This window comes from Cornus florida, unplaced genomic scaffold (assembly GCF_030987335.1).
Source record: "Cornus florida cultivar Cherokee Brave unplaced genomic scaffold, ASM3098733v1 CherokeeBrave_3.0.0_Hap2_Chr05, whole genome shotgun sequence".
Taxonomy (NCBI): domain Eukaryota; kingdom Viridiplantae; phylum Streptophyta; class Magnoliopsida; order Cornales; family Cornaceae; genus Cornus; species Cornus florida.
In genome coordinates, this window is record NW_026775575.1 from 85,066,803 (window position 1) to 85,091,391 (window position 24,589).

The following is a 24,589-nucleotide window of genomic DNA, read 5'->3' on the forward strand; positions in this document are numbered from 1 at the left end:
GTGGGATAAGAACTCTAACCGAATCCAATGTGAATCTCTAACATTCTCCCCCAACCTGAATGCCCATGACTTTCCCATCCAAGAAAAGAACTTTTAACATTCTTCTCCAATCAAACTCGCAATACCATCATTGCGGTTGAACTTACCCTTACTTAGACTTGGATTCGGACTTCTTTGAACAGACGATTGGCCTGATACCGGATCAAGGATTGAGTTTAAGTGTGATATCACTTTTAACGAATCAATCGATTCCTTATAATCTATGATTTAAGCTGTTGGATAGTGTTACATGTCTATCCAAGCCCCAGATTCAACGTGGGAGAAGAACATCTCTTTTTTTGTTTTTTAATTTTAAGTAAGTCAATTCATTAGCTCAGTTGATGTAACTTTTTTTTCCCCTTTTGAGGGAGAGTTGAGGAGCTCAAAATGAATATTTACCTAACCATATAGAGAGGGAAAAAAAAATGTCCTTAAATATGTGGTAAGATAGAGAGTTATGACATTCAAGCCAAAGTCTGCTATTGAACACTTGGGCCTCAAAATTGTTATCTGATGTGGATCTCAACAGCTGTGATGGGTTTCACAGCACCACGGTTTGTCTCGGTTTAAGCCCAAATTAGTTTCAAAACAATTTGTTCTAATCCAATATAAACGTGTCTCCGCTCCAAACTTGTCTCAATTGGGCAGGGCTGGGGTAATTTGCCGCACAAGGGCGATAGCTCGAAGGAGAAAGTTAGGGTGTGTTTGGTAGGGTTGATTTGGAAGGATAGGGAGAGAAAAGAAAAAAAAAGATAAGGTGAGAGTATGTTTGGATGGATTAAGTGGAAAGAAAAGAGAGAATAGAAAGAGACAGGGAGAGATAACTGTCATTTGATTTCTTTACTAATTTGAGAAGATAGAGAGAAAAAATAATGGAGTAAATGATTAATTAGTAATATTAAAAATACCCTCCATAAATCAATATACAAAAAAATTATTCTTTCAAATAAGAATAATTATAATATCATTTTTTAAAAAATAAGATAGTCACTATCTTTTTATTTTATTTTCTCTCCTCTACCTTATTCAAAAAACAAAAAAATAAATAAAAAAATAAAATATAATTTCTTTTCTCCCAATATCCAAAGTACTATCGTCTCTTTTCTCACCTTACTAATACTATCGTGATTTTTTTTTTCTCTCCCCATAATCCAGCATCCCCTACCTCCATGTATTCAGACGACTCGTTTGCTTCATCCGCGACTGTGAGGTAGCACCTTCTTCTCTCTCTCAATCACCATATATATATGAATATGTATATAAACATATGTTATATTTGCTTTGTAGTTTTCAATATCTGTTGCTTGCACGGTGCACCCCGGGCTTCTCTGAATCTTTCTTGAAGAAGAAAGCCCCATTGCTCGTGCTAGATCGCCGCCGTCTAGTGTTGCAGTTTAGCCTTGTACCTCTTTCCACGGCTCTTCTGTGTCAAATTGACGGCCACATATTATCTCACCTTTTTCTAACCAAAAAAGTATTCGATCTCATAAAATTAATATCTTTCTCAATTTATTTTTGGCCATGATTATATTTTATCCGCGCTTTTGAAAGCAATTTATGAAGCATAAGAGGAAAAAAATTTGGTTGAATTTCTTGATATGAGCCAATTCTTATACATATTGCTGTCTTGTAGATTAACATATATTTTTAAATCTTTTAAATTTAATTCTTGTATTAAATTTTCAATAGTGGCAGTGATGATTGCACAGCTAAATGCCAGTTCTGCTTCAGAAAAATCTTGATAGAAAAAGCTGTTTTTCTCTGAGCCATATTTTGTTTTTATAAAATTTTAATTCAAAATCTAATTGCATACGGTAGGTGTATATATATATATATATACACTATCTGATCGTCTCTTTTTGTGTAAAATTGGTTTTTTTATGTGTTAGATTTCAGTGATGAGCAATCCATATTTTTTTGAGGTGTGGTTGGCTTCAAGACCCTGTTTTCAGGGAGAACCTACTTGGGGTGACCACATCAAGTATGAAATTAATGGATCTTTCTGAGTCAGTTTACTATTCTTTTAATAAAAAAATATTAAAATCTTTTGCATATTAAATTTACCCAAAATCAATTTGTTAGTTTGTAGGTGCCAAGGATGATCTAATCCATGTTGTTTGAGGTGCAGTAGATCCAAGTCTCTGCTCTCCAGAGAGAACCTACTTGGTGAAGAGATGTAAATGATAGGTAACCTTACTTTTATTGTTATTTATAGAAAGACTGTTCCGAATTCCAACCCACAACATCACCCATAAGTTGATGAACATCATATCTAATTTGTTAAAAAAAGAAAAAATCATATATAATACACAAGCATAAATTAGTACGCAAAATCTGCATATACTGGAACACAAACCAAATTATAATAAACACAAGTGTACGTACTTGAAGCTATGCCATTTAACATATTGGAACATCTTCTTATTCAAATCCCCCAAGCTTCTGAACTATATTCCCAACCTTTTTGTGTACTCCAAATGGGCTTCATAGATATGTTGCCGATCAGGAAGACACTTGGACTCTATCTCTCCATGCACCTCTTGCCCCATGCCACTAACTTGGGACACTCTGCTTCAAAACTCAAGTTTGCAAAGGACTTGAATATCGTAAACCAATTATAAAAGGGTACAAGTGCAATATCCACAAACCCAAATGTCTCTCCCCCAAAATAAGGCTTCTCACCAAGCTCTCCCTCCAACAACTTGGCCCATTCCAGTAGTTCTTTCTTTCCTGTTTCAAGCTCCTCTCCTTTGCTCAACCATATCTTCCTACTAGATCCATGTACCTGCCCTCAATTTGTATGATGGAAAATTTCTTGGGAAATCAGGAAATGTTTTCTAGGAAAACAAATGGAATTAGAAGAAAGAAAATCATACCTTTGTGTCAATGAAGTTGGTCCAGAACCTTGCCTTTGCTGTGAGGTAAGGATCAGAGGGAAGCAAAGGAGGTTTGTCATTCCAAACCTCATCCATGTATTGTATTATTATGTTGGATTCACAAATGGGTTTACCGTTATGAATCAAGACTGGAATTTTTGCATGGATTGGTTCATCTTCGTAAGCAGAGGACTTTTGCTGTCCATGTCCTCGTTCTTGCGTTCATAGTCGATCCCCTTCTCTGCCAAGGCGATTCTTGCCCTCGTCCCAAAAGGACTAGGCCAGTAATCTAGCAAAACTATTTCACTTGCCATTTTTGTGCAAATGGAAAAGCTTAAAAATAACCTAAAATCAGAGAGAGAGGGAAGGGGGGGGGGGGGGAATTACACCTTCTGGTTATGGCTTCAGATGAAATGAAATGGAGTGAGAAGAAATATGTAGAAAAGGTTCCAATAAAGGTTGGTTTGATTAGCTTAGGATGAATATCAAAAAGCAATCAGCAAGACCAATGGATCTAGTAGAAAAGTTCAACTTGTATTCTGATTTTAAGTCACACCTATTATAAAATGTAGAGAGGAAAAAGACTGATCACAACTGGTCAAATTAATTAAGCGCCCTTTTTTGGCAAAAAATAAAATAAAAAGGTAAGCGCCCTTTTTAAACCAGAAATAATCTAGGGCAAATTACATTCATACCCCTTGAGGAGGTTGAGTCATATTTCACCTAAATTAACATTTTGGTTTTAAATTTCACTTACATTTAAATTATTGGTTTAACATTTCACTCAACACCCCAAATGTCAGTTTTTGGTGGGGACAGAGTACTTTTGAGGTGTTAAATGATTATGCTACCCTTTGACCTCGTGTTGATTATATTTTTTTGACCAAACTAACCGCCAACATACACCAACGCCGAGGAGAGAAAAAGGAATATCCACGTCAGCAAAATACTTCACACATAAGCCATCTTCTCTCTCCTCCAATCTCTCTCTGCACCGACCCCTGCTCTGACGGCGGCGGAGGATGTCGCATCGTCTTCCCTCAGGGCCGATGGTGAGCTTGGTTTTGGAGTCGATCAATTCGGCTATGGACTCGGCCAGGTGAGAGAAGTCTCTGGCGTCCATCTAAATCGAATCATCCTTGAGGTTGCAAGGCATCGGGGCCGATGAGGTGGATGTAAAGGAGGGCTTTGATGCCGAACTTTCTCTCTGTGCACTGTGAAAGTGCAAAGAGAGAAAGTGGTTGCCGTCAATTGCCACTTTCGCCTTGGCCAGATCCGGTTTATTTTTTCCGGGTGTAATTCTTCTCTCCTAACTTTCTCTTTCTACAACGCTTGAAATCCTCTTCAGATTCTTAATCAATGATTTCACCCACATCGCCAATTGGGATTTTGGTAAAATTCAGCAAAACCATTTCATCATTATTCTTTCACACATGCCGCTAAAGCAGCAAACCCATTTCCTCACCATAATATTCACCCTCTCTCTCTCACTGTATCTATGGAAATATATCTCATGAGTTTATTTTTCCAAACTCTAATTCGTGTCAAAGAGGTGACACTGCTAAGGTGTTTCAGATTGAGCATTAGTTGTTTATTGGGCTTTAATTTTTTGGATTGTTTCTGGTAAAAACCCCAATTGAAGTTTTGGATTAATTTTTCAGGTTTGCTGGTTTAGGGGGTGAGAAAGATTAATGATGAAATGGGTTTGCTGGTTAGGTGGGTGAAAGAAAGATGGCCATAGATGGGTTTGTTGGTTGGGTGAGAGACAAAAGAAAGAGAAAAGAGGTTAAGACTGTTGGTGGTGGTGGAAGCTAACAGGGGAAGAAAATGAAGGAGGAGTGGCTCTGCCCAAAAATTTGTCTACAGGAAGAGGAGAGAAAAGTTGCTGATGTATGCGTTTGGACGGTTAGGATTGCTCAGGACCATAGATGACTTGGTGGTCCCGGGACTACCCAATAATTTATCGTGTACAAACAGTATATATATGTATACAGAGGGGCCTTTTCGTCATTTAAGATTACATATATTTTGTATTAAAAATTTGAGGGTAAAAGGGTCAATCCGCATGTGTAAGAGACAAAAATTAAATTGGGGTGTAAGTGAAAGTTAAAACTAAAATCTTTATCTAGCTGAAATATGGCCTAAACCTTAACGGGTGTCTATGTAATTTGCCCAATAATCTATATTCATCGGTGTGCAATTTTCATTCTATTTCTGTTCTGCTAAAAGAAACCCCGTTGAAAAGAGTTCAACCCTTACGAAACACACACCCCACCCACATAATTCACTTTACCCTTTTAAAGACACTAACATACCTTTATTTATGCTATGTTCGGTAGGAAGGAAAGAAGAGGGGTGGAAGGAAAATAGGAAGGAATGAACAAATTTCCTTTAGAGATGATATAAGGAAAAAAGGATAATAGGAAGGATGAGTCATCTTTCCTCCTTCACAAATTTGTATCCGTAATATGTGCGGAAGATAGGAGAGAAGACAAGTGAGCCTATTATAGAAGTTTTAAATTACTACATCATCCTTCATAAATATTTAATAAATCCCATAAATAAAGTAGTGATGGGTTTAACGGTAAAAACAACTTAAAATTTATCTATTCTTTTATCCTACAGATCAAATTAAATTGCCAGGTTTTTCCATTCTCTTCCATCCAACTGAACAAAATTAGAGAAATACTTAATCTCTTCCCTAGGGATGTCTCAGTCATCCCTTCTTCTCTCCCTTCCATTCAATTTTTTTTCTTCCTACGGAACGGAGCATAAGGAGATAGAGGAAATATCACTAACCACGCGGCCTTAGTGTATATAGTATGCACCTAGAATAATTTGTGTAAATCTGTAATATGTATACATGAAATTAATTATATATAACACCTCATAAATTTTTTAATGATACTTCTTGCAAAAAATTATAGGGTTTATCTGACTTTTTCACGTAAATTTTTTTCATTTTTTTAGACTTCAATAACCATTGAATTTCAAGTACCGCAAACACGTTGAGGGGTAATATGGTCAATTCGCAATGGGCAACTTTTACCTTTAATCTGTGAGAAATTTTGGCCCTGGAGGTTTATTCTAGGGTTCAAATTGCAAACTTTATCCAAACTTGAAGGTCGTCTGGTAATTTAGCCTTTTTGTAGAGTTTTGGGGAAGTTGCAAGTCGAAGAGAGACAAGAAGAAGAAGAGTAAGAAAGACTCAAGAGAGACAGCTAAGGTTTCTGAGCATTTACAGTAACATCGCAATTGATTTTCGGATAGTGAGCCCAAAACCTTTGTAATGCCAGGTACACATTCCCTTCTCTTGATTTGGGTCAATCTTATATTCAGATCCCATTGTAATTTTATTATCTTCTCGAAATTCAAACAAAATCATTTGCTTTGTATTATTGAATCGATGATCAGAGCAAGAAGAGGCAAATATTGGGAGGAGAGGTAGAGCCGCAGTGGTGGTTCTCGGTGATATTGGCCGCAGCCCTCGAATGCAATACCATGCCCTTTCACTTGCCCGTCAGGTATTCTTCACTTACCAAACTCATTACACAAGCATATGTATATGTTTATGATCTTATCAGATGAAGAAACACATAACTTTTAATTTTGTTTGCTGGCAAAAAGAATTACGCTTCTGAGATTTTGGCCTAATAGAGTTTTTTTGCTAAAGTTGAAATTCAGAGCTGTTTGAATTGCAGTTGCAAATAAAACTAAAAATATATAGAATTGAGTCTATTTATGTAAGGAAAATGTTTATGAAAAGTGTTCTACACGCTGCTCGACAAACACTATTTGATTCATCACAGCCAACACTTTTCTAGCAGCTCTACTTTGAAAAGTCTATTTGTTTTTTACAAGACAAGCAGTCAAGGACCTACTGACTGGATGCGAAGTGAAAGTTGAAGCCTTTTTTCAAGGCCAATAAAGATTACATTTATGCATAACCTTTTTTTATCTTTATGTTATAACATCAGCTTATGGTGGTTTGGGTTTGACCGGTTTGTAGATGAGCTTATGTATACAATTTATTACTATTATTTTTTAAGCTACACCCTTATTGAAATCAAAAAACACTTTTCAAGGGTTTTTAAGCGGATTTACATGAAAATTTATTGGTGCTACCGTTGAGGTAAGATGCCGATTAATGCTTCTCAAGGAGAAATCTTCTCAATGTTTCTTTTTCCCATCTTCTTGGGTCCACAATATGGTCTGTAGAATTACACATAAAGCCCCCCATCAGCGCATCCAGACTTGAACCTATTCCTTCCCTAAATGGGAGCAGCAGATACGACCTGATCCACACAACTGTTGATCTCTCATTTTACCATTTATCAATTGATATCTAATTTGGGAGCATCATAAGTTATGATAAAAGTCATTAAGACTAGGTCATGTGTGTGTATGCGCACGCAGTGACAGACCTATAAAATTATATAAATGGGGCAAACTTATATAGTGGCGTTTTTCTGTAATTTCGGTGGGGGCAATTTTAAAATTTTATGGTTATATAATGCAAAAAACTAAATATTTTAAGGGTATATAATATAAAAGTAAAAAATTTCAGTGGGGACGCATGCCCCCACTGAGCCCACGGTAGATCCGTCCTTGTGCACTCATGCATGATAGAAGCAAAAGTTTAGTGGGGATTCTAAAAATAGAGAATATCGAGGAGAGTAATTTTGAAAGGTTACATAAGTGTATTGTAAAGTATAATGGATGTGTTATTTGAAAGATAGATGAATATTCACAATTAACAAGTAATCAATAGGAATTATGAAAATTTTGTATCTGGTGATGGATTAACCTTTCGTATTGTGCTAGTTAAATGATATATGAATTTTTTGTATCTTTAAGTTCTACGGTTTTTTGATCTCATTTTCTCTTTCAGGCATCCCTAGAGGTGGACATTGTTGCATATGGAGGTATTTTTATGAGGATTGGATTAAATCGAATTGTTATTTATCAAGATTCTAATTTTTCGGTTGAATTGCTGCATGGCTTTCCTTTTACTTGATAATTGGAGTCCAATTAGAATTTGAGGAATGTGAATTACTAGCCAATTTCAAGGCTTTGTGGAGGGTAACTAATTGGGACTCATAATTTTCATTCGGACTAAAACAAGGAGTCTACTCTAACTATCTAAGTTTGATACTTTGTTTCTGTTTTTTTTTATTTTTTTTATTATTATTATTTTTTTTCCGGAGATTTAGTTTGACTTGAATCATGGTTGGTAATTTAAGCTTATGGAGTTGAACTAGGCAAATTACTAATCAAACCTAATTTTTGTTAATTGCAAGAAACATATTCAATTCATTAAGGCCCTGTTTGGCTAAGCTTCCTGAGGGCTTCAAACAGGCTTCCAAGCCCAAAAAGGCATTCCTAAAAAAAATGGGTGTTTGGTGGCATTAATGAAATGGGCTTCTAACAAAAGTGGAAGCCATCAAAAGCGCGTTAAGCCAAAGCTACAAATACCTGCTTCCAATATAGGCTGGTGGTGCCAACAAAGAAAACTTAACGCCTAAATGCGAATAAGGTTGCATTGTATTAATTTTTTAGAACCTCCACCAATCGGCTGGAGGTGGTAGTGGTCACCATCAATTTTAACGATGCTGGCAAAGAAACTGGGATATAAGAGAGAGGAAGGAGGATGAGGGACTCCTGAAGTAGCGTGTTGTACAGAAAAACAAAGGTTGTAATTTAATAAACAATAAAGGTTAATACAGGCAATGTAATCAATATTTAAGGATGAAATAGTAATCTTATAATATTCCAATATATTCCAACAACCCGAATATATTGGAATATTATAAGATTACTATTTTATCCTTAAATATTGATTACATTGCCTGTATTAACCTTTATTGTTTATTAAATTACAACCTTTGTTTTTCTGTACAACACGCTACTTCAGGAGTCCCTCATCCTCCTTCCTCTCTCTTATATCCCAGTTTCTTTGCTAGCATCGTTAAAATTGATGGTGACCACTACCACCTCCAGCCGATTGGTGGAGGTTCTAAAAAATTAATACAATGCAACCTTATTCGCATTTAGGCGTCAAGTTTTCTTTGTTGGCACCACCAGCCGATTGGTGACGCACCACCTCTGTGCGTCGCCATGGATTCTGTTGACTAGAAAATAAAGAATCATGTTTAGATTTATTTATTTATTTATTATTATTTCTTTTTTGTTGGGTGTGAACGTGTGCTTTGCTTGATTTTTCCCTTTTTAGCCTCTTTGATGATAGAATGAAAAAAAAAAAACTTTAGAAATGGGGGAGTCAATATATATATATGAGAAGGGTTTGAACTAACACAAATGCGTTTCATGGTAATGGTGCATTTATATGACTCTGGTGTAAGCCGTGACTCGAAAGAGGTAGCTTTGAAGTCATCTTTTCGTTTGAGATGGACTTGCACCAAATTAAGAGTCATTCTAAGATTAACATGGAGATGAATAATTATGGAGTTGTCCAAATCTAAGGGATAATGATTAATTGTGTATTTTTATATGTATATACTTGTATCTTATAATTGGTAATGCTGTATATACTTTCTCTCATAATTGGTTCTCTAATACATGGTTTTCTTGTTAAGGAAATGTGAGGATAACATTGTCACTTTAAAAATATTAAATTATGTGGTTGAAATTATTTCTTAATTCAAAAGGACTTTAAAAATTAAATATACCAAACATATTTTCTGATTTAAATTCCTTTTATCGAAAGTTCTTCTTCAAGGACTTTCTTAGTAAAGGACTTCTTGGCATCAAGAAGCTCCCCCAAACAGGGCCTAACTCTTTAAATAAGTCCTTTTCTTAATTTTTTTTTTTAACATGATTAGATTTTAAAACTTAGCTCAACAAATCTTTACCTTGCTATTTGGACTACGAAGTTGGCAACATAAACTCTTTTTCAGGTTTTTATTTTATCAAGGGCTGTATTTTTTTAGTAATTATGGATAATATATGCAATTTGGTGCTTATAGTTTAGCTTCGTAAAATGTGCTCCCAAATACAAGTGGATAAGGATGAGCTCTCGAGTACAAGTGGAGACATGTCATATGCATGGCGACTTAAATCACACCACTGGACTGATGTCACAGAAATGCAATGAAAAACAATTACTGGATAATTTTTATTTTAAATTAACATATTCTTCGGAGTCACCAGACCTATTTAATTGGTGCAAATATTCTATATGCTAGACTCGAGTGATTAAATGAATCTTGAATACATCTTGATACAAAAGTAGAAATGTTTCAAATGTTATCCCGAATCTCTGCAAAAATTAAGCTGAGTAACTTGATTTTTTGTTGGAAGATACATTTATCAATTTTTTTTTGTGTTTTTATCTCCTAGTGCTTTACTAATTCTGATGATTAATTTATTACCTTTAAAATGCTTGGATAGGTTCTGATCCCCACTCAGCTTTACTAGAGCACCAATCAATCCATATTCACACAATGGTACTTATTGTACTTTAATCTTTCTAGATTGAATGCTTATGAAACTTTCAAATTGGTTCTATAATTTTTTCCTTTCTTATTTCTTATTTCTGGTTCTGCAGACCCAGTGGCCAACGATCCCTCGGAATTTACCAAAGATACTTTATCCACTGATGCTTTTGCTCAAGCCATTGATTCAGTTTCTTATGCTTCTATGGTTTCTGTGTGTTAAAATACCTGCTCCTGACGTTTTTATAGTACAGGTGAGCTTTGAAACTTCCACTTAGATGAGACGGAGCTATTTAAATTTTGAAGACCTTCAGAAGTTATATAGATCTAGTGGCTTTTCATTTGACCTGATATTTTTTGTTAGTACAGATAGAAATACTACTGCTTTGTGTAACTGCTTAAGAGGTAAGTGGTGACATGAAATCATTGTTAGTATACAAGGATGACCAAAATCTGTCATTGCGTTTCGCAGATGCATAATTAAAACTACTTGTGTATCATCTGATGTGTATTATTTTCATGTGTTGACATTACTGTTCTTCCTCTTGAGTTCTGGCCAAAAAAAAAAAAAAGAAAGTATTTCAGTTTCCTCTTTGTCATGGATTTTATGTGCCCAGCAGGGTATTATTTAATTTCTTATCTCTCAAAAAATAGTTGGCCCCTTATCTGCAAAGTGTAGCTGTGTTTGATATCATGATTCGAGTCAGAGTTTACTTATTAAATTGGATTGCTTGTGCCCTATATTCTTCAATTATTATTTCATTCTAATCCACGTGGTGTTTACTTGTGTAGAATCCACCTTCTGTTCCAACCTTAGTGGCTGTAAAGTGGGCCAGCTGGCTGAGGCGTTCCACTTTTATTGTCGATTGGCATAACTTTGGATATACTCTGTTGGGATTGTCTCTCGGAAGAAGTAGTCATTTTGTGACATTATATCATTGGTATCTATTGGCTGCCTTTTGAACTTCTTCTTCCCTTATATATATTTTGAGGGTCTGTCGTTTGCTGTACAACAGAAGTATGAGCTTTTGGCATCTACTTAGGTTTGAGAAGCATTTTGGGAAGATGGCAAATGGTTCGTTATGCGTGACAAAGGCAATGCAGCATGAATTGGCACAAAACTGGGGAATTAAGTAAGAGGGTCAGCTCAAAGTTTGCAATATACTTCATTCTGCTTGTTCATGTTTCCTAGTAGGTGTTCTCATGGTAATTCTGGGTTCTCTTTGTGTTTCGAAATTACAGAGCCACAGTTCTATATGATCAGCCTCCAGAGTTTTTCCGTCCAGCTTGCATTGAGGAGAAGCACAAGGTGAACCAAAATTTTCATTGCAAAGTTCTCATCAGGAGAAAAGAACATTGACTTGAAGAATTAAATGTGAACTGTGGATTCTAGTTGTTTTGTAGGATTGATAAATATGTCGGTCAACCTTATGGCCTTCGGGATTGCATCAGCAATGGTAATGTGAAATGATAAAGTAATTCTGTACTTATTTTTACTAAGGTTGAGTTTGAGTCAACATTACTTTTGGTGACATATTGCAGGAATTACAGAAATGGGGAACCCTGATTCAAATGAAACTTTATTTACAACCCAGGTTGGCACGGACATTTTGTTGAAGCGAAACAGGCCTGCGCTTATTGTTAGCAGCACAAGCTGGTGAGTTTTTGTATATGCATTTTATTCAATCTGAACTATGTATGGTTGTTATTTTATCATATGAAGTACATTAAAAGAGCGTCAGAGGGGTTGCATGCGCACGCAAAGTATATAGGAGTGAACCCACAACCAAAAAACTAAGAAAGCATATGGAAATTTAAATTATGTACAAAATCCATGGAAGTATCTTAAGAGGGATTTCCCCTCTCTGCAGTCCAGCTGAACAACAATTTCTGAAACTCCTGTTTCTACCTAAGAATTGGTATCTCTTCCATAATCTTATTATCTGGTTCATCATTTTCTCTGTATAGTATAGTAGCACCAAGTTTGTAATAGATTATTTCTTTTTGTAGAGTTTTAGATTTTGCATTTCTTTATTTTTTTATTTCTTATTCTTCTGTTTTTGAAACTTAATGATAAGCTTTGCAATTTGTTTTACTGATTAATACAACATACATAAGAAAACAAGGTTATTCCATTGTTAGTTTGGTTGCGTGCAAAGAAATTTAGGTGACAAGGTTTGATCAGGTGCTTTAACTGTCCTCGGAAGCAACAAAATATGTTCTGTTAACAATGCACCCTTAACACAATCGATTTGAACATTTTACGATCTTCAATTTGAACAATGACAAAATGGATTTGCCTTAATCTTAGCCGGAATCGAAAAACTTGAATGTGTGACTATTAACCATCACTGGAACCCTCAATGACAAGGAATTACTTTGCAACATTCCGAGTAGAAATAAGGCAAGTCGTGGCAATTGAGATATGTGTTGAAATAACATTGTTAGTCCGTATTATTGTTGGGACTTGGGCCATTGTTCCACCTTTGTAACAGTCTGAAAAAATGGAAGGCAAAGTTTTCAATACCTTTTAAGTTTTTAAATGAGAAAATTAGTTGATATGTATGACATTGACTTCTCAGCGGTGCTAAAAAAGTAATGGAATAATGCCCATCATAGAGATACCAAGTATGGTCACCTTTAAAATTATCTTATATCAGGAAAGCACTATGATGTTCATTTATAAAGACGTCGTTTAATTGCATAGAGGTGCTACATTTGGATCTACTTTAGTTTCAAGAATGCAGTTTTTAGTTTTATGAGGGAAATTTTTGTGAGTGTTGAATTGTTGTGCAGCACCTGATCATTAATATGTTGGTGTTATCAATACTGAGCTCATTTAAGGAGGCTTGTACTTCTGTTTTTTTTTCCCCTTTTCTTACTAGTCATTTTAGGAAACATGTTTAAATTTTTGTTTTAAATTTTCTAGTAAACACGATTAGGCGCATGTCTTGTTGGTGAATGGTGGTTAGAATGACAAACTCACATGGGAAAAATTATTTGGAAAAATTGTTTCCCTATCTAATTTATCTTGTTAGCTCGACTTTTTTGCTCTTGCAAAATTTTCTACTGCGTGGATGAACTTTGGTAAGGATATTATCAATTAGAACTTAGAAGTTTCAAACTTGTTTAAAAGTGATTGATCTTAGTGAATGATGCTTCCTTTCAGGACTCCAGATGAAGATTTTGGCATTCTTTTGGAAGCAGCAGTTATGTATGATAGACGTGTTGCAGCAATCTTAAATGAAGTTGACTCAGTAGGGGAAGAGGCTTTTTGGAAGGAAATTTGCGACGGGAAAGAATTCACGTACCCTAGGTTATTATTCATCATTACAGGTAGTGATTCTGTTTCTTCACATACAAGAAGAGTCATCCAACTTATGGAATTTTTTTTTTGTATATTACACCTTTTGACTTAACTTTGAATGTCAACGAAGGAAAGGGACCTGAAAAAGAAAAATATGAAGAAAAAATTAGAAAACTTCACCTCAAACGTGTAGCATTCCGTACCATGTGGTTGTCAGCTGAAGATTACCCATTGCTTCTTGGTAAGTCATCTATAATTTACTGCCCATACTTTACTTTCTTCTAGTAATTGGTTCAAGATCTCTTATTTATTTATTTATTTTAATTTAAATTACAGGATCATCAGACCTGGGGGTTTGCCTGCATACTTCCTCGTCCGGGTTGGATCTTCCAATGAAGGTATATCAATGTCAAGTTCCTAGTACCTCCTGAATTTAAATATATGTTCAATAAAAAAATCTTCACTAATATAACCACTCTCTAATCCTTGAAAAATTTGTCATTAGGTTGTGGATATGTTTGGCTGTGGATTGCCTGTTTGTGCTGTTTCCTACTCTTGGTAAAACTTTTTTGAGTGATTTTTCCCTCCCCTGTACCTTTTATCGATACCATGAACTTTAGAATTAACATATTTCAACTTATATTTTGACTTTTGGAAGCATCAAGGAACTTGTAAAAGTTGAAAAAAATGGGTTGCTTTTCTCTTCATCTTCAGAGCTAGCTGATGAACTCTTGGTAAGCTTGTTTAAATTGGGAAGTGTAATATGTCATGATAATTAAGCTTTGACCATGCATAGTCTTCTCCATCACTGCTTGTCATGTCTGAAATTTGAGAATGGGGCAGGCTCAACTCACACCATGTTGTTATTATACTCTTTAATAAATTTCTGCGGAATATTGCCCTTCGCAGGGCTCCACCTTTCTCAACCTCCCCCTTTGGGGAGGAGAAATCATACCATCAGGGGCAATGACACAGTGGTGGTTTATATACCTTTTCATGTTTGTCATGCATGTTAAATATCAATCTGGTACAAGGTACAAGTGGCCTGTTTATGTAGTCATATATATCTTAATAGAATATTTGAATAATACTCTTATATTAAGCATGATATTCATGAGGTAGCCTGAATATCCAATTTTGGCATGCATGAATCATGATTTTGAAGACATTCGATTCAACAGTTGAATTGTCAAAAGATGAAACTTACAAGTTTTTAACATTTAATGTTTTCAATTTACAAACCTGCACAGATGCTTTTCAAGGGTTTTCCAGAGGAATGTGAAGCTTTGAAGTCGTTAAGGAATGGTGCATTGAAAACGGGGTCTGCTTCAAGGTGGGCAACCGAGTGGGAAGACAACGCCAAGCCTCTAATATCCGAGGCATGTCTATGTCTCTCAATCTTATGGAATTAGAAGTTCCATACATGTTCCGTTGAATTTTTATTCTAGACACATTTGATGTCTATAATGGGATTGCATTTGGGGATTTGTGCTTCATATTTGCAGGTTATTAATGGGAACTTCAATTAATTCCAGTTCTCAGCTGAAATGGGATTCAAGAAATGTTCTTGAACTGAAAGTTTGTAGCTTCAGCAATGCCAGTTACAAACATTCATCCTGCGCTGGTGGTTAATGGCAAAAGGGTTGGTGGGCTACCTTTACATGCTGGCTCAATTTATCCGGAAGGAGATTGGATTATCTAATTTAGAAGTCATTTTTAATTTTTTTCTTTTTCTCAGAGAGAGGTATGGAAAGATTTTGCCAAATTTTGAAATGAAATAAATTCATTATATAGCTTATATCATCACATATTTGTACACAGGTATCAAGTTAACATTGTTTTAAGGTAACTTTGTTTTTGTATTATTAAAAAATGCTTTCCTTGACTACCCAAACAAATAAAATTCTTTCAATACATGGCTTAAGTTTGGTTGGATATGCCATCCACGTCATAACATATACAGTACTATAGAATTTAATTTTCTTTTCTTTTTATTATTCCATAAATTTATGGTATTTTACTACTCGAGGAGGAGGACATACTTATAGTGTTGATATAATAGCATTATCAAATGTTGCCTTTCATTTATGTTATTTTAGCTGTAAAAATGTAGGGTTTCTCACCAATGACACCCAGTCTAATCTCACCAAAGACACCCAGTCTAATGGTACGATCCATCGTCCTCGTTAGGAAAATATTATGATTGAATAATGGATGTGGGTTTATTTTATTTTTAAATAAATAAATAAAATGTGTAGGTCTCTCTATCAACATTGGCAGTGCTCTTCTGCAAATTGGGAGAAGATTTTAATTTTTATCCACCACACTGTAACTCAACATGGAGGTTAGAGAAGGTACATCATACTACCCACATATAGGGAAGGAATAGGTTCAAGTCTGGATGGGCCGATGCGGGGCTTTAAGTGTAATTCTACTGACCATATTGTGGACCCAAGAAGAAGGGAAAAAGAAAAGCCTTTGGTATGAAATGACTCATTTATTAAACGGTTATATGGCACAATATGACTCATGTAAGTCGTTTAATAAATACAATTTGCTTAGTAAACTTAAACATAAATGGGTTAAATATAAATATAATGAAAAAAATAAGATAACAAATAACTAAATTCATGAAAATGATAATCAATTGAGATAATACAATTTAAAAATGGCTAATATATATATATATATATATATATATATATATATATCTCCATAGTATTGGGTAAAAATTGGTACGAATTATTCACGGTGACTTGACACGATTAATTAAACGAATATAATCGAATTAAATGAATTGGGCTTTAAAGTGCAAACACGACACGATTAATTAAACAAATTGACACAATTATGACACGAATATAATTAAGGTTAGCTAAAACTTGCTAACTCTGAATCGTGTCAAATTTTAACATCCCGAAATCTAACTATATGTAGGTTTGGAGAGTCAAATGAGATTGAAAGTAGTAAATAGAATTGCGTTTGTTTAAATTTTGAATGCATTTGTTTAAATTTTGAATACTATCAAAGGATTGCATTCAAAATTATAAAAATGACTTTGATGTGAGACAAGAACTCCAACTGAATCTATTGTGAATCTCTAACATTCTCCCCCCAACTTGAACGCCCATGACTTTCCCCATCCAGAACAAGAACCTTTAACATTCTTCTCTAATCAAACTCGCAATACCATCATTGTGGTTGGACTTACCCTTGCTTGGATTCGGACCCCTTTGAACATACGCTTGGCTTAAGACCGGATCAAGTATTGAGTTTGACTGTGATATCACTTGTAACGAATCAATCGATTCCTTCTAATCCAAGATCTAAGCTATTGGATAGTGTTACATGCCTACCCATATAAACCCCATAACTGTCTCCTTCCAGATTCAACATGGGAGAAGAACCTCTAACATTATGTACGTTGATATTTCTATTTTTTTGTTTTTCAATTTTAAGCAAGTCAATTCATTAGCTCAGTCGATATAACTTTTTCCCCTCCTTTCGAGAGAGAGAGTTGAGGAGTTCATTACCTAACCATATATATATATATAGAGAGAGAGAGAGTCTTTAAACATATGGTAAGATAGAGACTGTAGGGATGGCAATGGGGCGGTTTGGGGCAGGTTTTCCATTCCCCATCCCCACCCCCATTTAATTTTGGTACCCCCAAAACCGCCCCATAACCGTTTAAATTTTTGATCCTAATCCCCATAACCGCCCCCGCCCAGCCCCCGGCTGCCCCGCCCCCGCCCCATTACCGGTTAAATTTAAAATTTTCAAATTTTTTGATTTTTTGATTCTACACAATTTCTGTAGAACCACATAAATCTTAGAAAGAAAATGGAAATAGATTCATATCATCGTCGTATCAATCTGCAGCACCACATAAATCTACAGAATCACATCATCGTCGTATCAATCCCACAATAAAATCAGCCATAAAATAAATAAATTAAAAAAAACCCTAAGTTGTCATAGATTGAGAAAGAAAATGGAAATAGATTCATAAAATGGAAACAATATACAGAAATGCCAACTTATCGGGAAAAAAGGAATGTTCTGTATTTTAGATAGAGATAACAAGAAGAAGAAGCAAACATATTTAAAAAAAAAAAAAAACCAAAACAAAAAATATAGAACTATTGCCTATTGGATCTCTGTGTATAAAGAGAGAAAGATATACAGCTAGATGAAGACAATATCTAACCCTAACCCAAGTATCTCTTTAAATCCTCCAGACAAAGGTGGAAAACACTGAATCAAACCCATCAAATCCATGTAGGCGAGTTCAATCTTTATTACAGAAACAGACCAAAAAAGGAGAGAGACAGAAAATCTATGTATAAAAATTACCAATCTATGAAGCCAAGACCTAAAAAGAGTAGCAAATCTGAGGGGATCTTAGAGGAATACCTATTGGGATAACCTTCGACTACTAAAGAAACCACAGATACTAGGATTTTGTAAAAAATCAATGGTCAGATCTATCAGTCCCGGCAGCCACTATTAGAATATAGCGTTTGAAAGTGAAGGCTGAAACTGAAAGTAGTGAAGGTTAATTTTGTAAATATATTAACATGGAAGGGTATACTAGTAATTTAATATATTAATCGGGGCCGATTTCGGAGCGGATGCGGGGCGGGGATCTGAGTCCTTCGCAACCGCCCCAAAACCGGCTGGTTTTTTTTTTTTTTTTAACCCTCATCCCCACCCCATTTAAGTAAACAGTTCTCCAAACTCGCTTTAAATGAGGCGGGGGTGGGGGCGGGGCGGTTCCCCACCTGGTTGGGGATTTTTGCCACCCCATTCGAGCTCAAGTCTGCTATTGAACACTTGGGCCTCAAAATTGCTATCCTTATGTTGATCTCAACAGCTGTGATGGGTTCACGCCACCGCGGTATGTCTCGGTTTAAGCCCAAATCAGTTTCAAAACTTGTCTAATATATACGTGTCTCTGCTCCAAACTTGTCTCAATTGGGCCGGGCTGGGGTAATTTGCCGCATAAGGGCGATCGGTCGAAGGAGAAAGTTAGGGTTTTTAGGGGTTTTTTTCTCTCTATATAATCCAACATCCCCTACCTCCATGTATTATAACTTTAGGGTTCAGACGCCTCTTTTGCTTCATCCGCTGCGACTGAGAGGTAGCACCTTCTTCTCTCTCTCAATCATCATATCTGTAATAACATATATTATATTTGCTTTGTATTTTTCAATATCTGTTACTTGCACGGTGCACCCCGGGCTTCTCGGAATCTTTCTTGAAGAAGAAAGCCCCATTGCTCGTGCTAGATCGCCGCCGTCTAGTGTTGCAGTTTAGCCTTGTACCTCTTTCCACGGCTCTTCTGTGTCAAATTGACGGCCACATATTATCTCACCTTTTTCTAACTAAAAAAGTATTCGATCTCATAAAATTAACGTCTTTCGCAATTTATTTTTGGCTATGATTATATTTTATCCGCGCTTCTGAAAGCAATTTATGAAGCATAAGAGGAAAAAAATTTGGTTGAATTTCTTGATATGAGCCAATTCTTATACATATTGCTGTATTGTAGATTAACATATTTTTTCAATGCTTTTAAATTTAATTCTTGTATTAAACTTTCAATAGTGGCAGTGATGATTGCACAGCTAAATGCCAGTTCTGCTTCAGAAAATTCTTGATAGAAAAAGCTGTTTTCATCTGAGCCATATTTTGTTTTGGCAAAATTTGACTCAAAATCTAATTGCGTATGGTAGGTGTATATAGATTGTCTGATTTTGTGGTTAAATTGTTTTTGTTGATATGTTGGATTTCAGTGATGAGTAATCCATATTTTTTGAGGTGTGGTTGGCTTCAAGACCCTGTTTTCAGGGAGAACCTACTTGGGGTTACCACATCAAGTATGAAATTAATGGATCTTTCTGAGTCAGTTTACTATTCTTTCAATAAAAAATATTAACATGTTTTGCATATTAAATATACTCAAAATCAAATCAATTTGTTAGATTGTAGGTGCCAAGGATGATCTAATCCATGTTGTTTGAGGTGCGGCAGATCCAAGTCTCTGCTCTGCAGAAAGAACCTACTTGGTGAAGCTGCATTCACATGATATTACTGGATTTTACTGAGGCCCCAATTATCAAATCTTTGTGTATTTTTTTAACCATGTTTATGTCTCACTTTATTACTAATATATTTGTAAATTGATTGCTTTCTCGATTGAGTTTTAACTATATTCTTACCCTTTTAATTAAAAATTATGGGTGTAGAATCTGAAAAAACTCATAAATTGTGTGCTGTCATCAGCTTCTCTTTCATATTGTGAGATTGGAGTCAAAAAAGGGCACCACATTTAATAATAGTGCCCTTTATATACATAATGTTGATTATAATGGTGGATTGGAATGTTTATGGATAGAAACAGATGGGTTTCATATTTATATATATATATAGACACGCACACACACACAGTACACACATTATCTGTTTGATTTTAGTATACGTAAATCCTCTTCTTCAATGTTTTAGAAAGTGGTTTGGACTGTCAAGTGCTAGGGTTTTAGAGACTGATTCAAATGTAAAGAGTGTTTTTGATATTGTTGTTGCAAGTTCATAGCTCGTGGTGTTTTATTAATACACATATATATACCCTGTGAGGAAGAAAGCCCATGCATAGGAAGTGCCGTTTGACACTTTAACAGCAGTGGATCAAATTGCCTCTTTTTCCATCCGCCATTGCACACAAATCTTAGGGTTTGTTTGATTGGCCGGAAATTGAGTGTGGTGATCTACTGTGTGTGTGATTTAAAACGGGTCTCTGAGGGTTGTTAATTATGTAGTACTTTGTTTGAATTATGTTGTGTGTGTGTGTTGTCATTTGAATGAAGGTCTGATGCCACGTCGACGGTAGCCAATGAGCATTGACCGACGATGCTATGATTGGACCAAAATCAATTCTTTGTTTCGCATTTTTGATAGGAATCTGTGGACCGATGAAATTCAGTTCGTTCACAGAGCCGGTTTGTGCGATTACATTTTGTTATTAGTATTTTATTGTGATCTATTTTATTGTTCTTTGTTTTTAGTTCAACTGTGAAGCCAATGATGATTATTATTTAATAAATTGGAATTACCGTCTGAATTACAGATTTGATGTTAGATCGACTATCTGAGGCTTCATTCTTTATAACTCATTCTAAAAAAATGATTCAACTCAAATGATCTTTATGCTTCAATAAACATAATGCTGTCTGCTAAATAACTGAATTTAAATGATTTTATATGGTTGAAAGACCGCACAATCTTTTCCAATTCGACCGTCCGTTTCTGGTTCAAGTCGAAATTTTTAGTTTTTCCTGCTAAAGATATTTCTTCTGGAAATTTTTTGCCATTTATGGATGAGATTCAAGTAGTAGATCAGGCAGGAGGAATGAGGAATGAGGAATGAAGTTTAGAAATGATTAATGATTAATGGCAATGATCCGTTTCCTAGAACTTGGCTCTTGAGGACATAGGTGGTATCATCTGCTCAGGCCCTTAATTGGATTTATCTGTTCTAAATATTTTCTACTCATTTTTGAAAGTGTCATATTTCTCGAACTCCTACCCCGGGCATCCCCGGGCATTTATAAAAATTTAATTTATTAAAATACATTGTGGTACATATAATTTAACCTTAATCAAAACCCAAAATAAAATCATGGTTAAATTGACCTAAAAAGCAAACTTTATAATACAGTCCTTCCTTTTTAAACATTCCCTTGAGGGTTGAATTAAATTTATCAAATTTTAATATATATATATACGACTTTAGTATATAACATAAACAATTGTTGGTTGGTTGAAATTTGAAGAGAAAAAAGACAAAATTTTAAAATCCAAGAAAGTCACTCGGAAATTAAGACAATGAAGATGTGTATAATATATATTTATTAATTTTGCTTGCCTTAATTTCTTTGGCACATAAATGTGTTTATATATATAAAGTGATTTTGATCTATTTTTGAGATAAGAATACATATACTAACTCTATTCATAATTATATGATTTGTACTTCTTTGTAATTTTATTTACTTTAATAATCTATAATTATCTGATTTGTTCTACCTTGTAATTTTGTTTAAATATTATGTTATACGTATTTTAATTTTTGTATGAATTTTGTAAGGTGAGATTATTGTGTTTTGGTTTTATTTTAATTTCAATCAAGTTAAATCCTATAATATTATACTTTTTATAATATAACGTAATATTATATTTTTTATAATATGACGTAAAAAGTGTTGTTATTCGTACCTATGGTAAATTAAAACTATTTATTTTTTATTTATTTTTTCTGACTTGATCACTAAACTATGTTTCTTGTTTGAGTTGGGGAGGTGGCGTTAACAATAAACTATGTACTGTATATGTGTAAGAGAGAAACATAATAATAGAAGGTATTGGTTTCAATAATAAGATCCAAATCAACAACTCCTAAAATTTGTCCGCTATAAAATTTGTCCATATATTTTCCATATAAAATAGATCCTTAAATCCCTTCATTCCCATTTACTTAGGCTATGTTTGGTAGGATGGGTTTGAAGGGGGAGGATAACATTAGTTATAAGAGAAAGGGAAGGGAAGGATAAGTTTAATCCTCAATCGTGTTTGGTTGATTAATGAAGGAAAAGAAAGGGAAGAATAACAATCATGTTTGGGAAAAGAAAGGAAAGGGAAGGATAATAAAAAATTTACTATTATGCCCTTTATATATTTTAAAAGATAAATTTTTAAATTTAAATACGCAACAATATTTTTGCCCCAAGATTCGGTTCTAAGGTTCAGTTTGGTAGCAAATGCCACATTCATCTTCTCTTTCCAAATCAATATTTCAAAACTCAACAGCACTTAACTAATTTATGCAGTGGTAATCTGCTCGTGTGCAGCTGATTAAGAATGGGAAGAAGATAGCTGCATTTGTACCCAATGATGGTTGCTTAAACTATAGTTTCCTCAATATAGTTTAGTGTAGATCTTCTTTAATGTATCAAATCTTATAAAAGGAGCCGGCTCAAGTAAAAGTGGAGGAGGCTCCAATATGAATGGAGCAGGCTCTACTTTAAGTAGAGGAGGCTCCAATATGAGTAGAGCAGGCTCCCAATTACTAGATCTTCCTTCAAGCAAGTAACAACAGAGAAAAGTAAAAAAATGATCATTAATTTAATCTTTAAATTTGGCTTCTTACTTTTTTGGGTGAGAGGGGTTTGATCACAAATGTAATCAATGATGATCAACAACATAAAACAGTAAGTTAGGTTCTTTCTGACTTTATTTAAATAAAAAAAAAACTTAACAACCCAAGGCATGAAGTGGATCGAACATACAGATCCACCAATTTCTTGCAAATACCATATCTTCAACTGAAAAGAATCAAAGACACCAAAAGATTCTATAGTGAATTATGTTTGTGCTAATTTCGACTAAAAATTAAGAGCAGGAATATATATAAATTGAAGAGGGAATTTCATGGATTTAACATACCAGTGAAGGAACCCATCATATGGAAGAATTCGCCCAAAGCAAGATGAAGTCTCCTAAGTCAGTTTGCTCTCTGGAATGTTTCAATAATGACCCCAAATTAGGAAGTGCCGAGATATAATGGGAATAGGACACTTGAAGGGAGCCGGCTCAACCATGATCATGGAGCCGGCTTTTATGGGTTTTTGAGAGGTGCCGAGTGAAATAGGAAGGATGTAGATGAGTGGAGCCGGCTCTCTTGGGCATTTGAGAAATCCCGAGAGTTGGTGTATGCAGGCCAATAAAGGAGCCGGCTCAACCTATTTCTAGAGGCGGCTCTTCTTGGAGATGCCGAGAGCATGGATTTAGGAAATTTAAGGAGCCGTTACAAACCTTTCCCTTCTATCTCTATCATCAACTTCCTCCTCCGGCACAGAGACCATGCAGTGAACCCACTTCCCCTTCTCTCTCTCCCATACGTGAACCCACTTCCCCCTTTTCTCTCTCCTATTTCTTCTTATACCAGTGAATTTTGGCGCCTTTGTTCCCGCGCTGAATATACGCCTTCCTTTGTTCCCGCGCTGAATACAGGCCCTAATATGAAGAGCAAATTTGAGGGTAAAATTGGCCTAACAAATATTTTGTATGCCATTGCCTTCCCTTTCCTTCCTTATCCTCCCAATTTTGGAAGGTTAAAAAATTACTGTACGTTGCTTATAAATAACCCTCCAAACCCCTCCCTCTCCTTCCCTTTCCCTCCACTAACTTTACCCAAACACAATTTTTTTATTACCCTCCGTCCCCTTCCCTTCCCTTTCCCTTCAAACCCATCCTACCAAACTGACCCTTAGAGATGTGGAGAATTTTTTTTTTTTTTTAACTTCCATAAAGGGTTATTTAATAGATGGTGTTTTGTGTGTGTGTGTATATATATATAATATCTCAACGCGAATTCTTTTCTTTTTCCTTCCTCAATTTTAGATCAATTTAATCTTGTTATTGTTAGAAAATTTTAGAAAGGGAAAGTGAGAGAGAGAGAGAGACATGAAAGAAATCTCAAATCATAAACTCCATCAACACCTTTCTTGAAAATCAATTTGATGAACATTCAAAAGGTAATAAATTGAGTCGGGTAGATAAAGATGAATGACCTGGGCTAATTTTAGGATTTCGCTAAAGGGGGCCATCACTGAGCTTTTGCCATGAGATTTTATCCCCTATAATATTATCGTTGATCAAGTTATAGGGTTGCAGTATTCTCTTCCCTTGAGCATTCCCTATAAGTAAGATCAAACCCAGAAACTTAAGTTTGAAAGGAAGATTCAACCTAACCCAAGAATCGATATAGTCCCAATTTAGTCAATAGCTAACAATCTATGGGGGTGGTGGTGGTCGGCCGGAAGAAAAGGTAAGCGGGTGGGGGATTATTGTGT

At 35.2% G+C, this 24,589-nt stretch overlaps 1 protein-coding gene, 1 long non-coding RNA gene, 14 other non-coding genes and 1 pseudogene across 21 annotated transcripts; 16 read left to right on the forward strand and 1 right to left on the reverse strand.

Moving 5' to 3' along the window:
* Positions 1-1,092: 1,092 nt before the first annotated feature.
* LOC132307290 (UDP-glycosyltransferase TURAN-like) lies at positions 1,093-15,482 on the forward strand. Of its 5 annotated transcripts, none has more exons than XM_059805011.1 (20): positions 1,093-1,249; positions 1,929-2,020; positions 2,122-2,226; positions 6,057-6,211; positions 6,330-6,439; positions 7,807-7,840; positions 10,326-10,381; positions 10,483-10,623; positions 11,162-11,310; positions 11,413-11,502; positions 11,612-11,678; positions 11,763-11,826; positions 11,912-12,026; positions 13,539-13,705; positions 13,807-13,917; positions 14,013-14,074; positions 14,182-14,234; positions 14,335-14,410; positions 14,927-15,055; positions 15,182-15,482. In XM_059805011.1, the coding sequence occupies exons 4-20, from the start codon at positions 6,205-6,207 to the stop codon at positions 15,203-15,205; spliced, it is 1,455 nt and encodes a 484-aa protein (XP_059660994.1). In that variant the 5' UTR covers positions 1,093-1,249; positions 1,929-2,020; positions 2,122-2,226; positions 6,057-6,204; the 3' UTR covers positions 15,206-15,482. The 5 variants fall into 5 exon arrangements, with proteins under 5 accessions (XP_059660994.1, XP_059660991.1, XP_059660993.1 ...); XM_059805008.1 differs by having other exon boundaries at positions 6,068-6,211; XM_059805010.1 differs by having other exon boundaries at positions 1,936-2,020; positions 6,068-6,211.
* On the forward strand, positions 1,344-1,487 carry LOC132310964 (small nucleolar RNA snoR134). The gene has a single exon (XR_009482791.1). It is a non-coding gene; the product is annotated as a small nucleolar RNA snoR134 (small nucleolar RNA).
* On the forward strand, positions 1,556-1,645 carry LOC132310958 (small nucleolar RNA U36a). Its single transcript, XR_009482785.1, has one exon. It is a non-coding gene; the product is annotated as a small nucleolar RNA U36a (small nucleolar RNA).
* LOC132310911 (small nucleolar RNA Z223) lies at positions 1,725-1,811 on the forward strand. The gene has a single exon (XR_009482744.1). It is a non-coding gene; the product is annotated as a small nucleolar RNA Z223 (small nucleolar RNA).
* LOC132310917 (small nucleolar RNA Z278) lies at positions 1,931-2,048 on the forward strand. The gene has a single exon (XR_009482748.1). It is a non-coding gene; the product is annotated as a small nucleolar RNA Z278 (small nucleolar RNA).
* On the forward strand, positions 2,134-2,238 carry LOC132310919 (small nucleolar RNA Z278). Its single transcript, XR_009482750.1, has one exon. It is a non-coding gene; the product is annotated as a small nucleolar RNA Z278 (small nucleolar RNA).
* On the reverse strand, positions 2,222-3,278 carry LOC132307294 (glutathione S-transferase U22-like; annotated as a pseudogene).
* Positions 15,483-18,727: 3,245 nt separating the features above from the next.
* Positions 18,728-20,804, forward strand: LOC132307295 (uncharacterized). 2 transcript variants are annotated; one of them, XR_009482204.1, is made up of 3 exons: positions 18,728-18,819; positions 19,475-19,558; positions 19,664-20,804. It is a non-coding gene; the product is annotated as an uncharacterized LOC132307295 (long non-coding RNA). The 2 variants fall into 2 exon arrangements; XR_009482203.1 differs by having other exon boundaries at positions 19,475-20,804.
* Positions 18,902-19,045, forward strand: LOC132310965 (small nucleolar RNA snoR134). Its single transcript, XR_009482792.1, has one exon. It is a non-coding gene; the product is annotated as a small nucleolar RNA snoR134 (small nucleolar RNA).
* Positions 19,114-19,203, forward strand: LOC132310956 (small nucleolar RNA U36a). The gene has a single exon (XR_009482784.1). It is a non-coding gene; the product is annotated as a small nucleolar RNA U36a (small nucleolar RNA).
* On the forward strand, positions 19,283-19,369 carry LOC132310910 (small nucleolar RNA Z223). The gene has a single exon (XR_009482743.1). It is a non-coding gene; the product is annotated as a small nucleolar RNA Z223 (small nucleolar RNA).
* LOC132310916 (small nucleolar RNA Z278) lies at positions 19,470-19,586 on the forward strand. Its single transcript, XR_009482747.1, has one exon. It is a non-coding gene; the product is annotated as a small nucleolar RNA Z278 (small nucleolar RNA).
* Positions 19,673-19,789, forward strand: LOC132310914 (small nucleolar RNA Z278). Its single transcript, XR_009482745.1, has one exon. It is a non-coding gene; the product is annotated as a small nucleolar RNA Z278 (small nucleolar RNA).
* On the forward strand, positions 19,910-20,012 carry LOC132310944 (small nucleolar RNA snoR97). Its single transcript, XR_009482775.1, has one exon. It is a non-coding gene; the product is annotated as a small nucleolar RNA snoR97 (small nucleolar RNA).
* On the forward strand, positions 20,305-20,484 carry LOC132310923 (small nucleolar RNA Z112). Its single transcript, XR_009482754.1, has one exon. It is a non-coding gene; the product is annotated as a small nucleolar RNA Z112 (small nucleolar RNA).
* LOC132310954 (small nucleolar RNA snoR2/U65) lies at positions 20,545-20,695 on the forward strand. Its single transcript, XR_009482782.1, has one exon. It is a non-coding gene; the product is annotated as a small nucleolar RNA snoR2/U65 (small nucleolar RNA).
* On the forward strand, positions 20,754-20,838 carry LOC132310941 (small nucleolar RNA snoR77Y). Its single transcript, XR_009482772.1, has one exon. It is a non-coding gene; the product is annotated as a small nucleolar RNA snoR77Y (small nucleolar RNA).
* Positions 20,839-24,589: the final 3,751 nt, after the last annotated feature.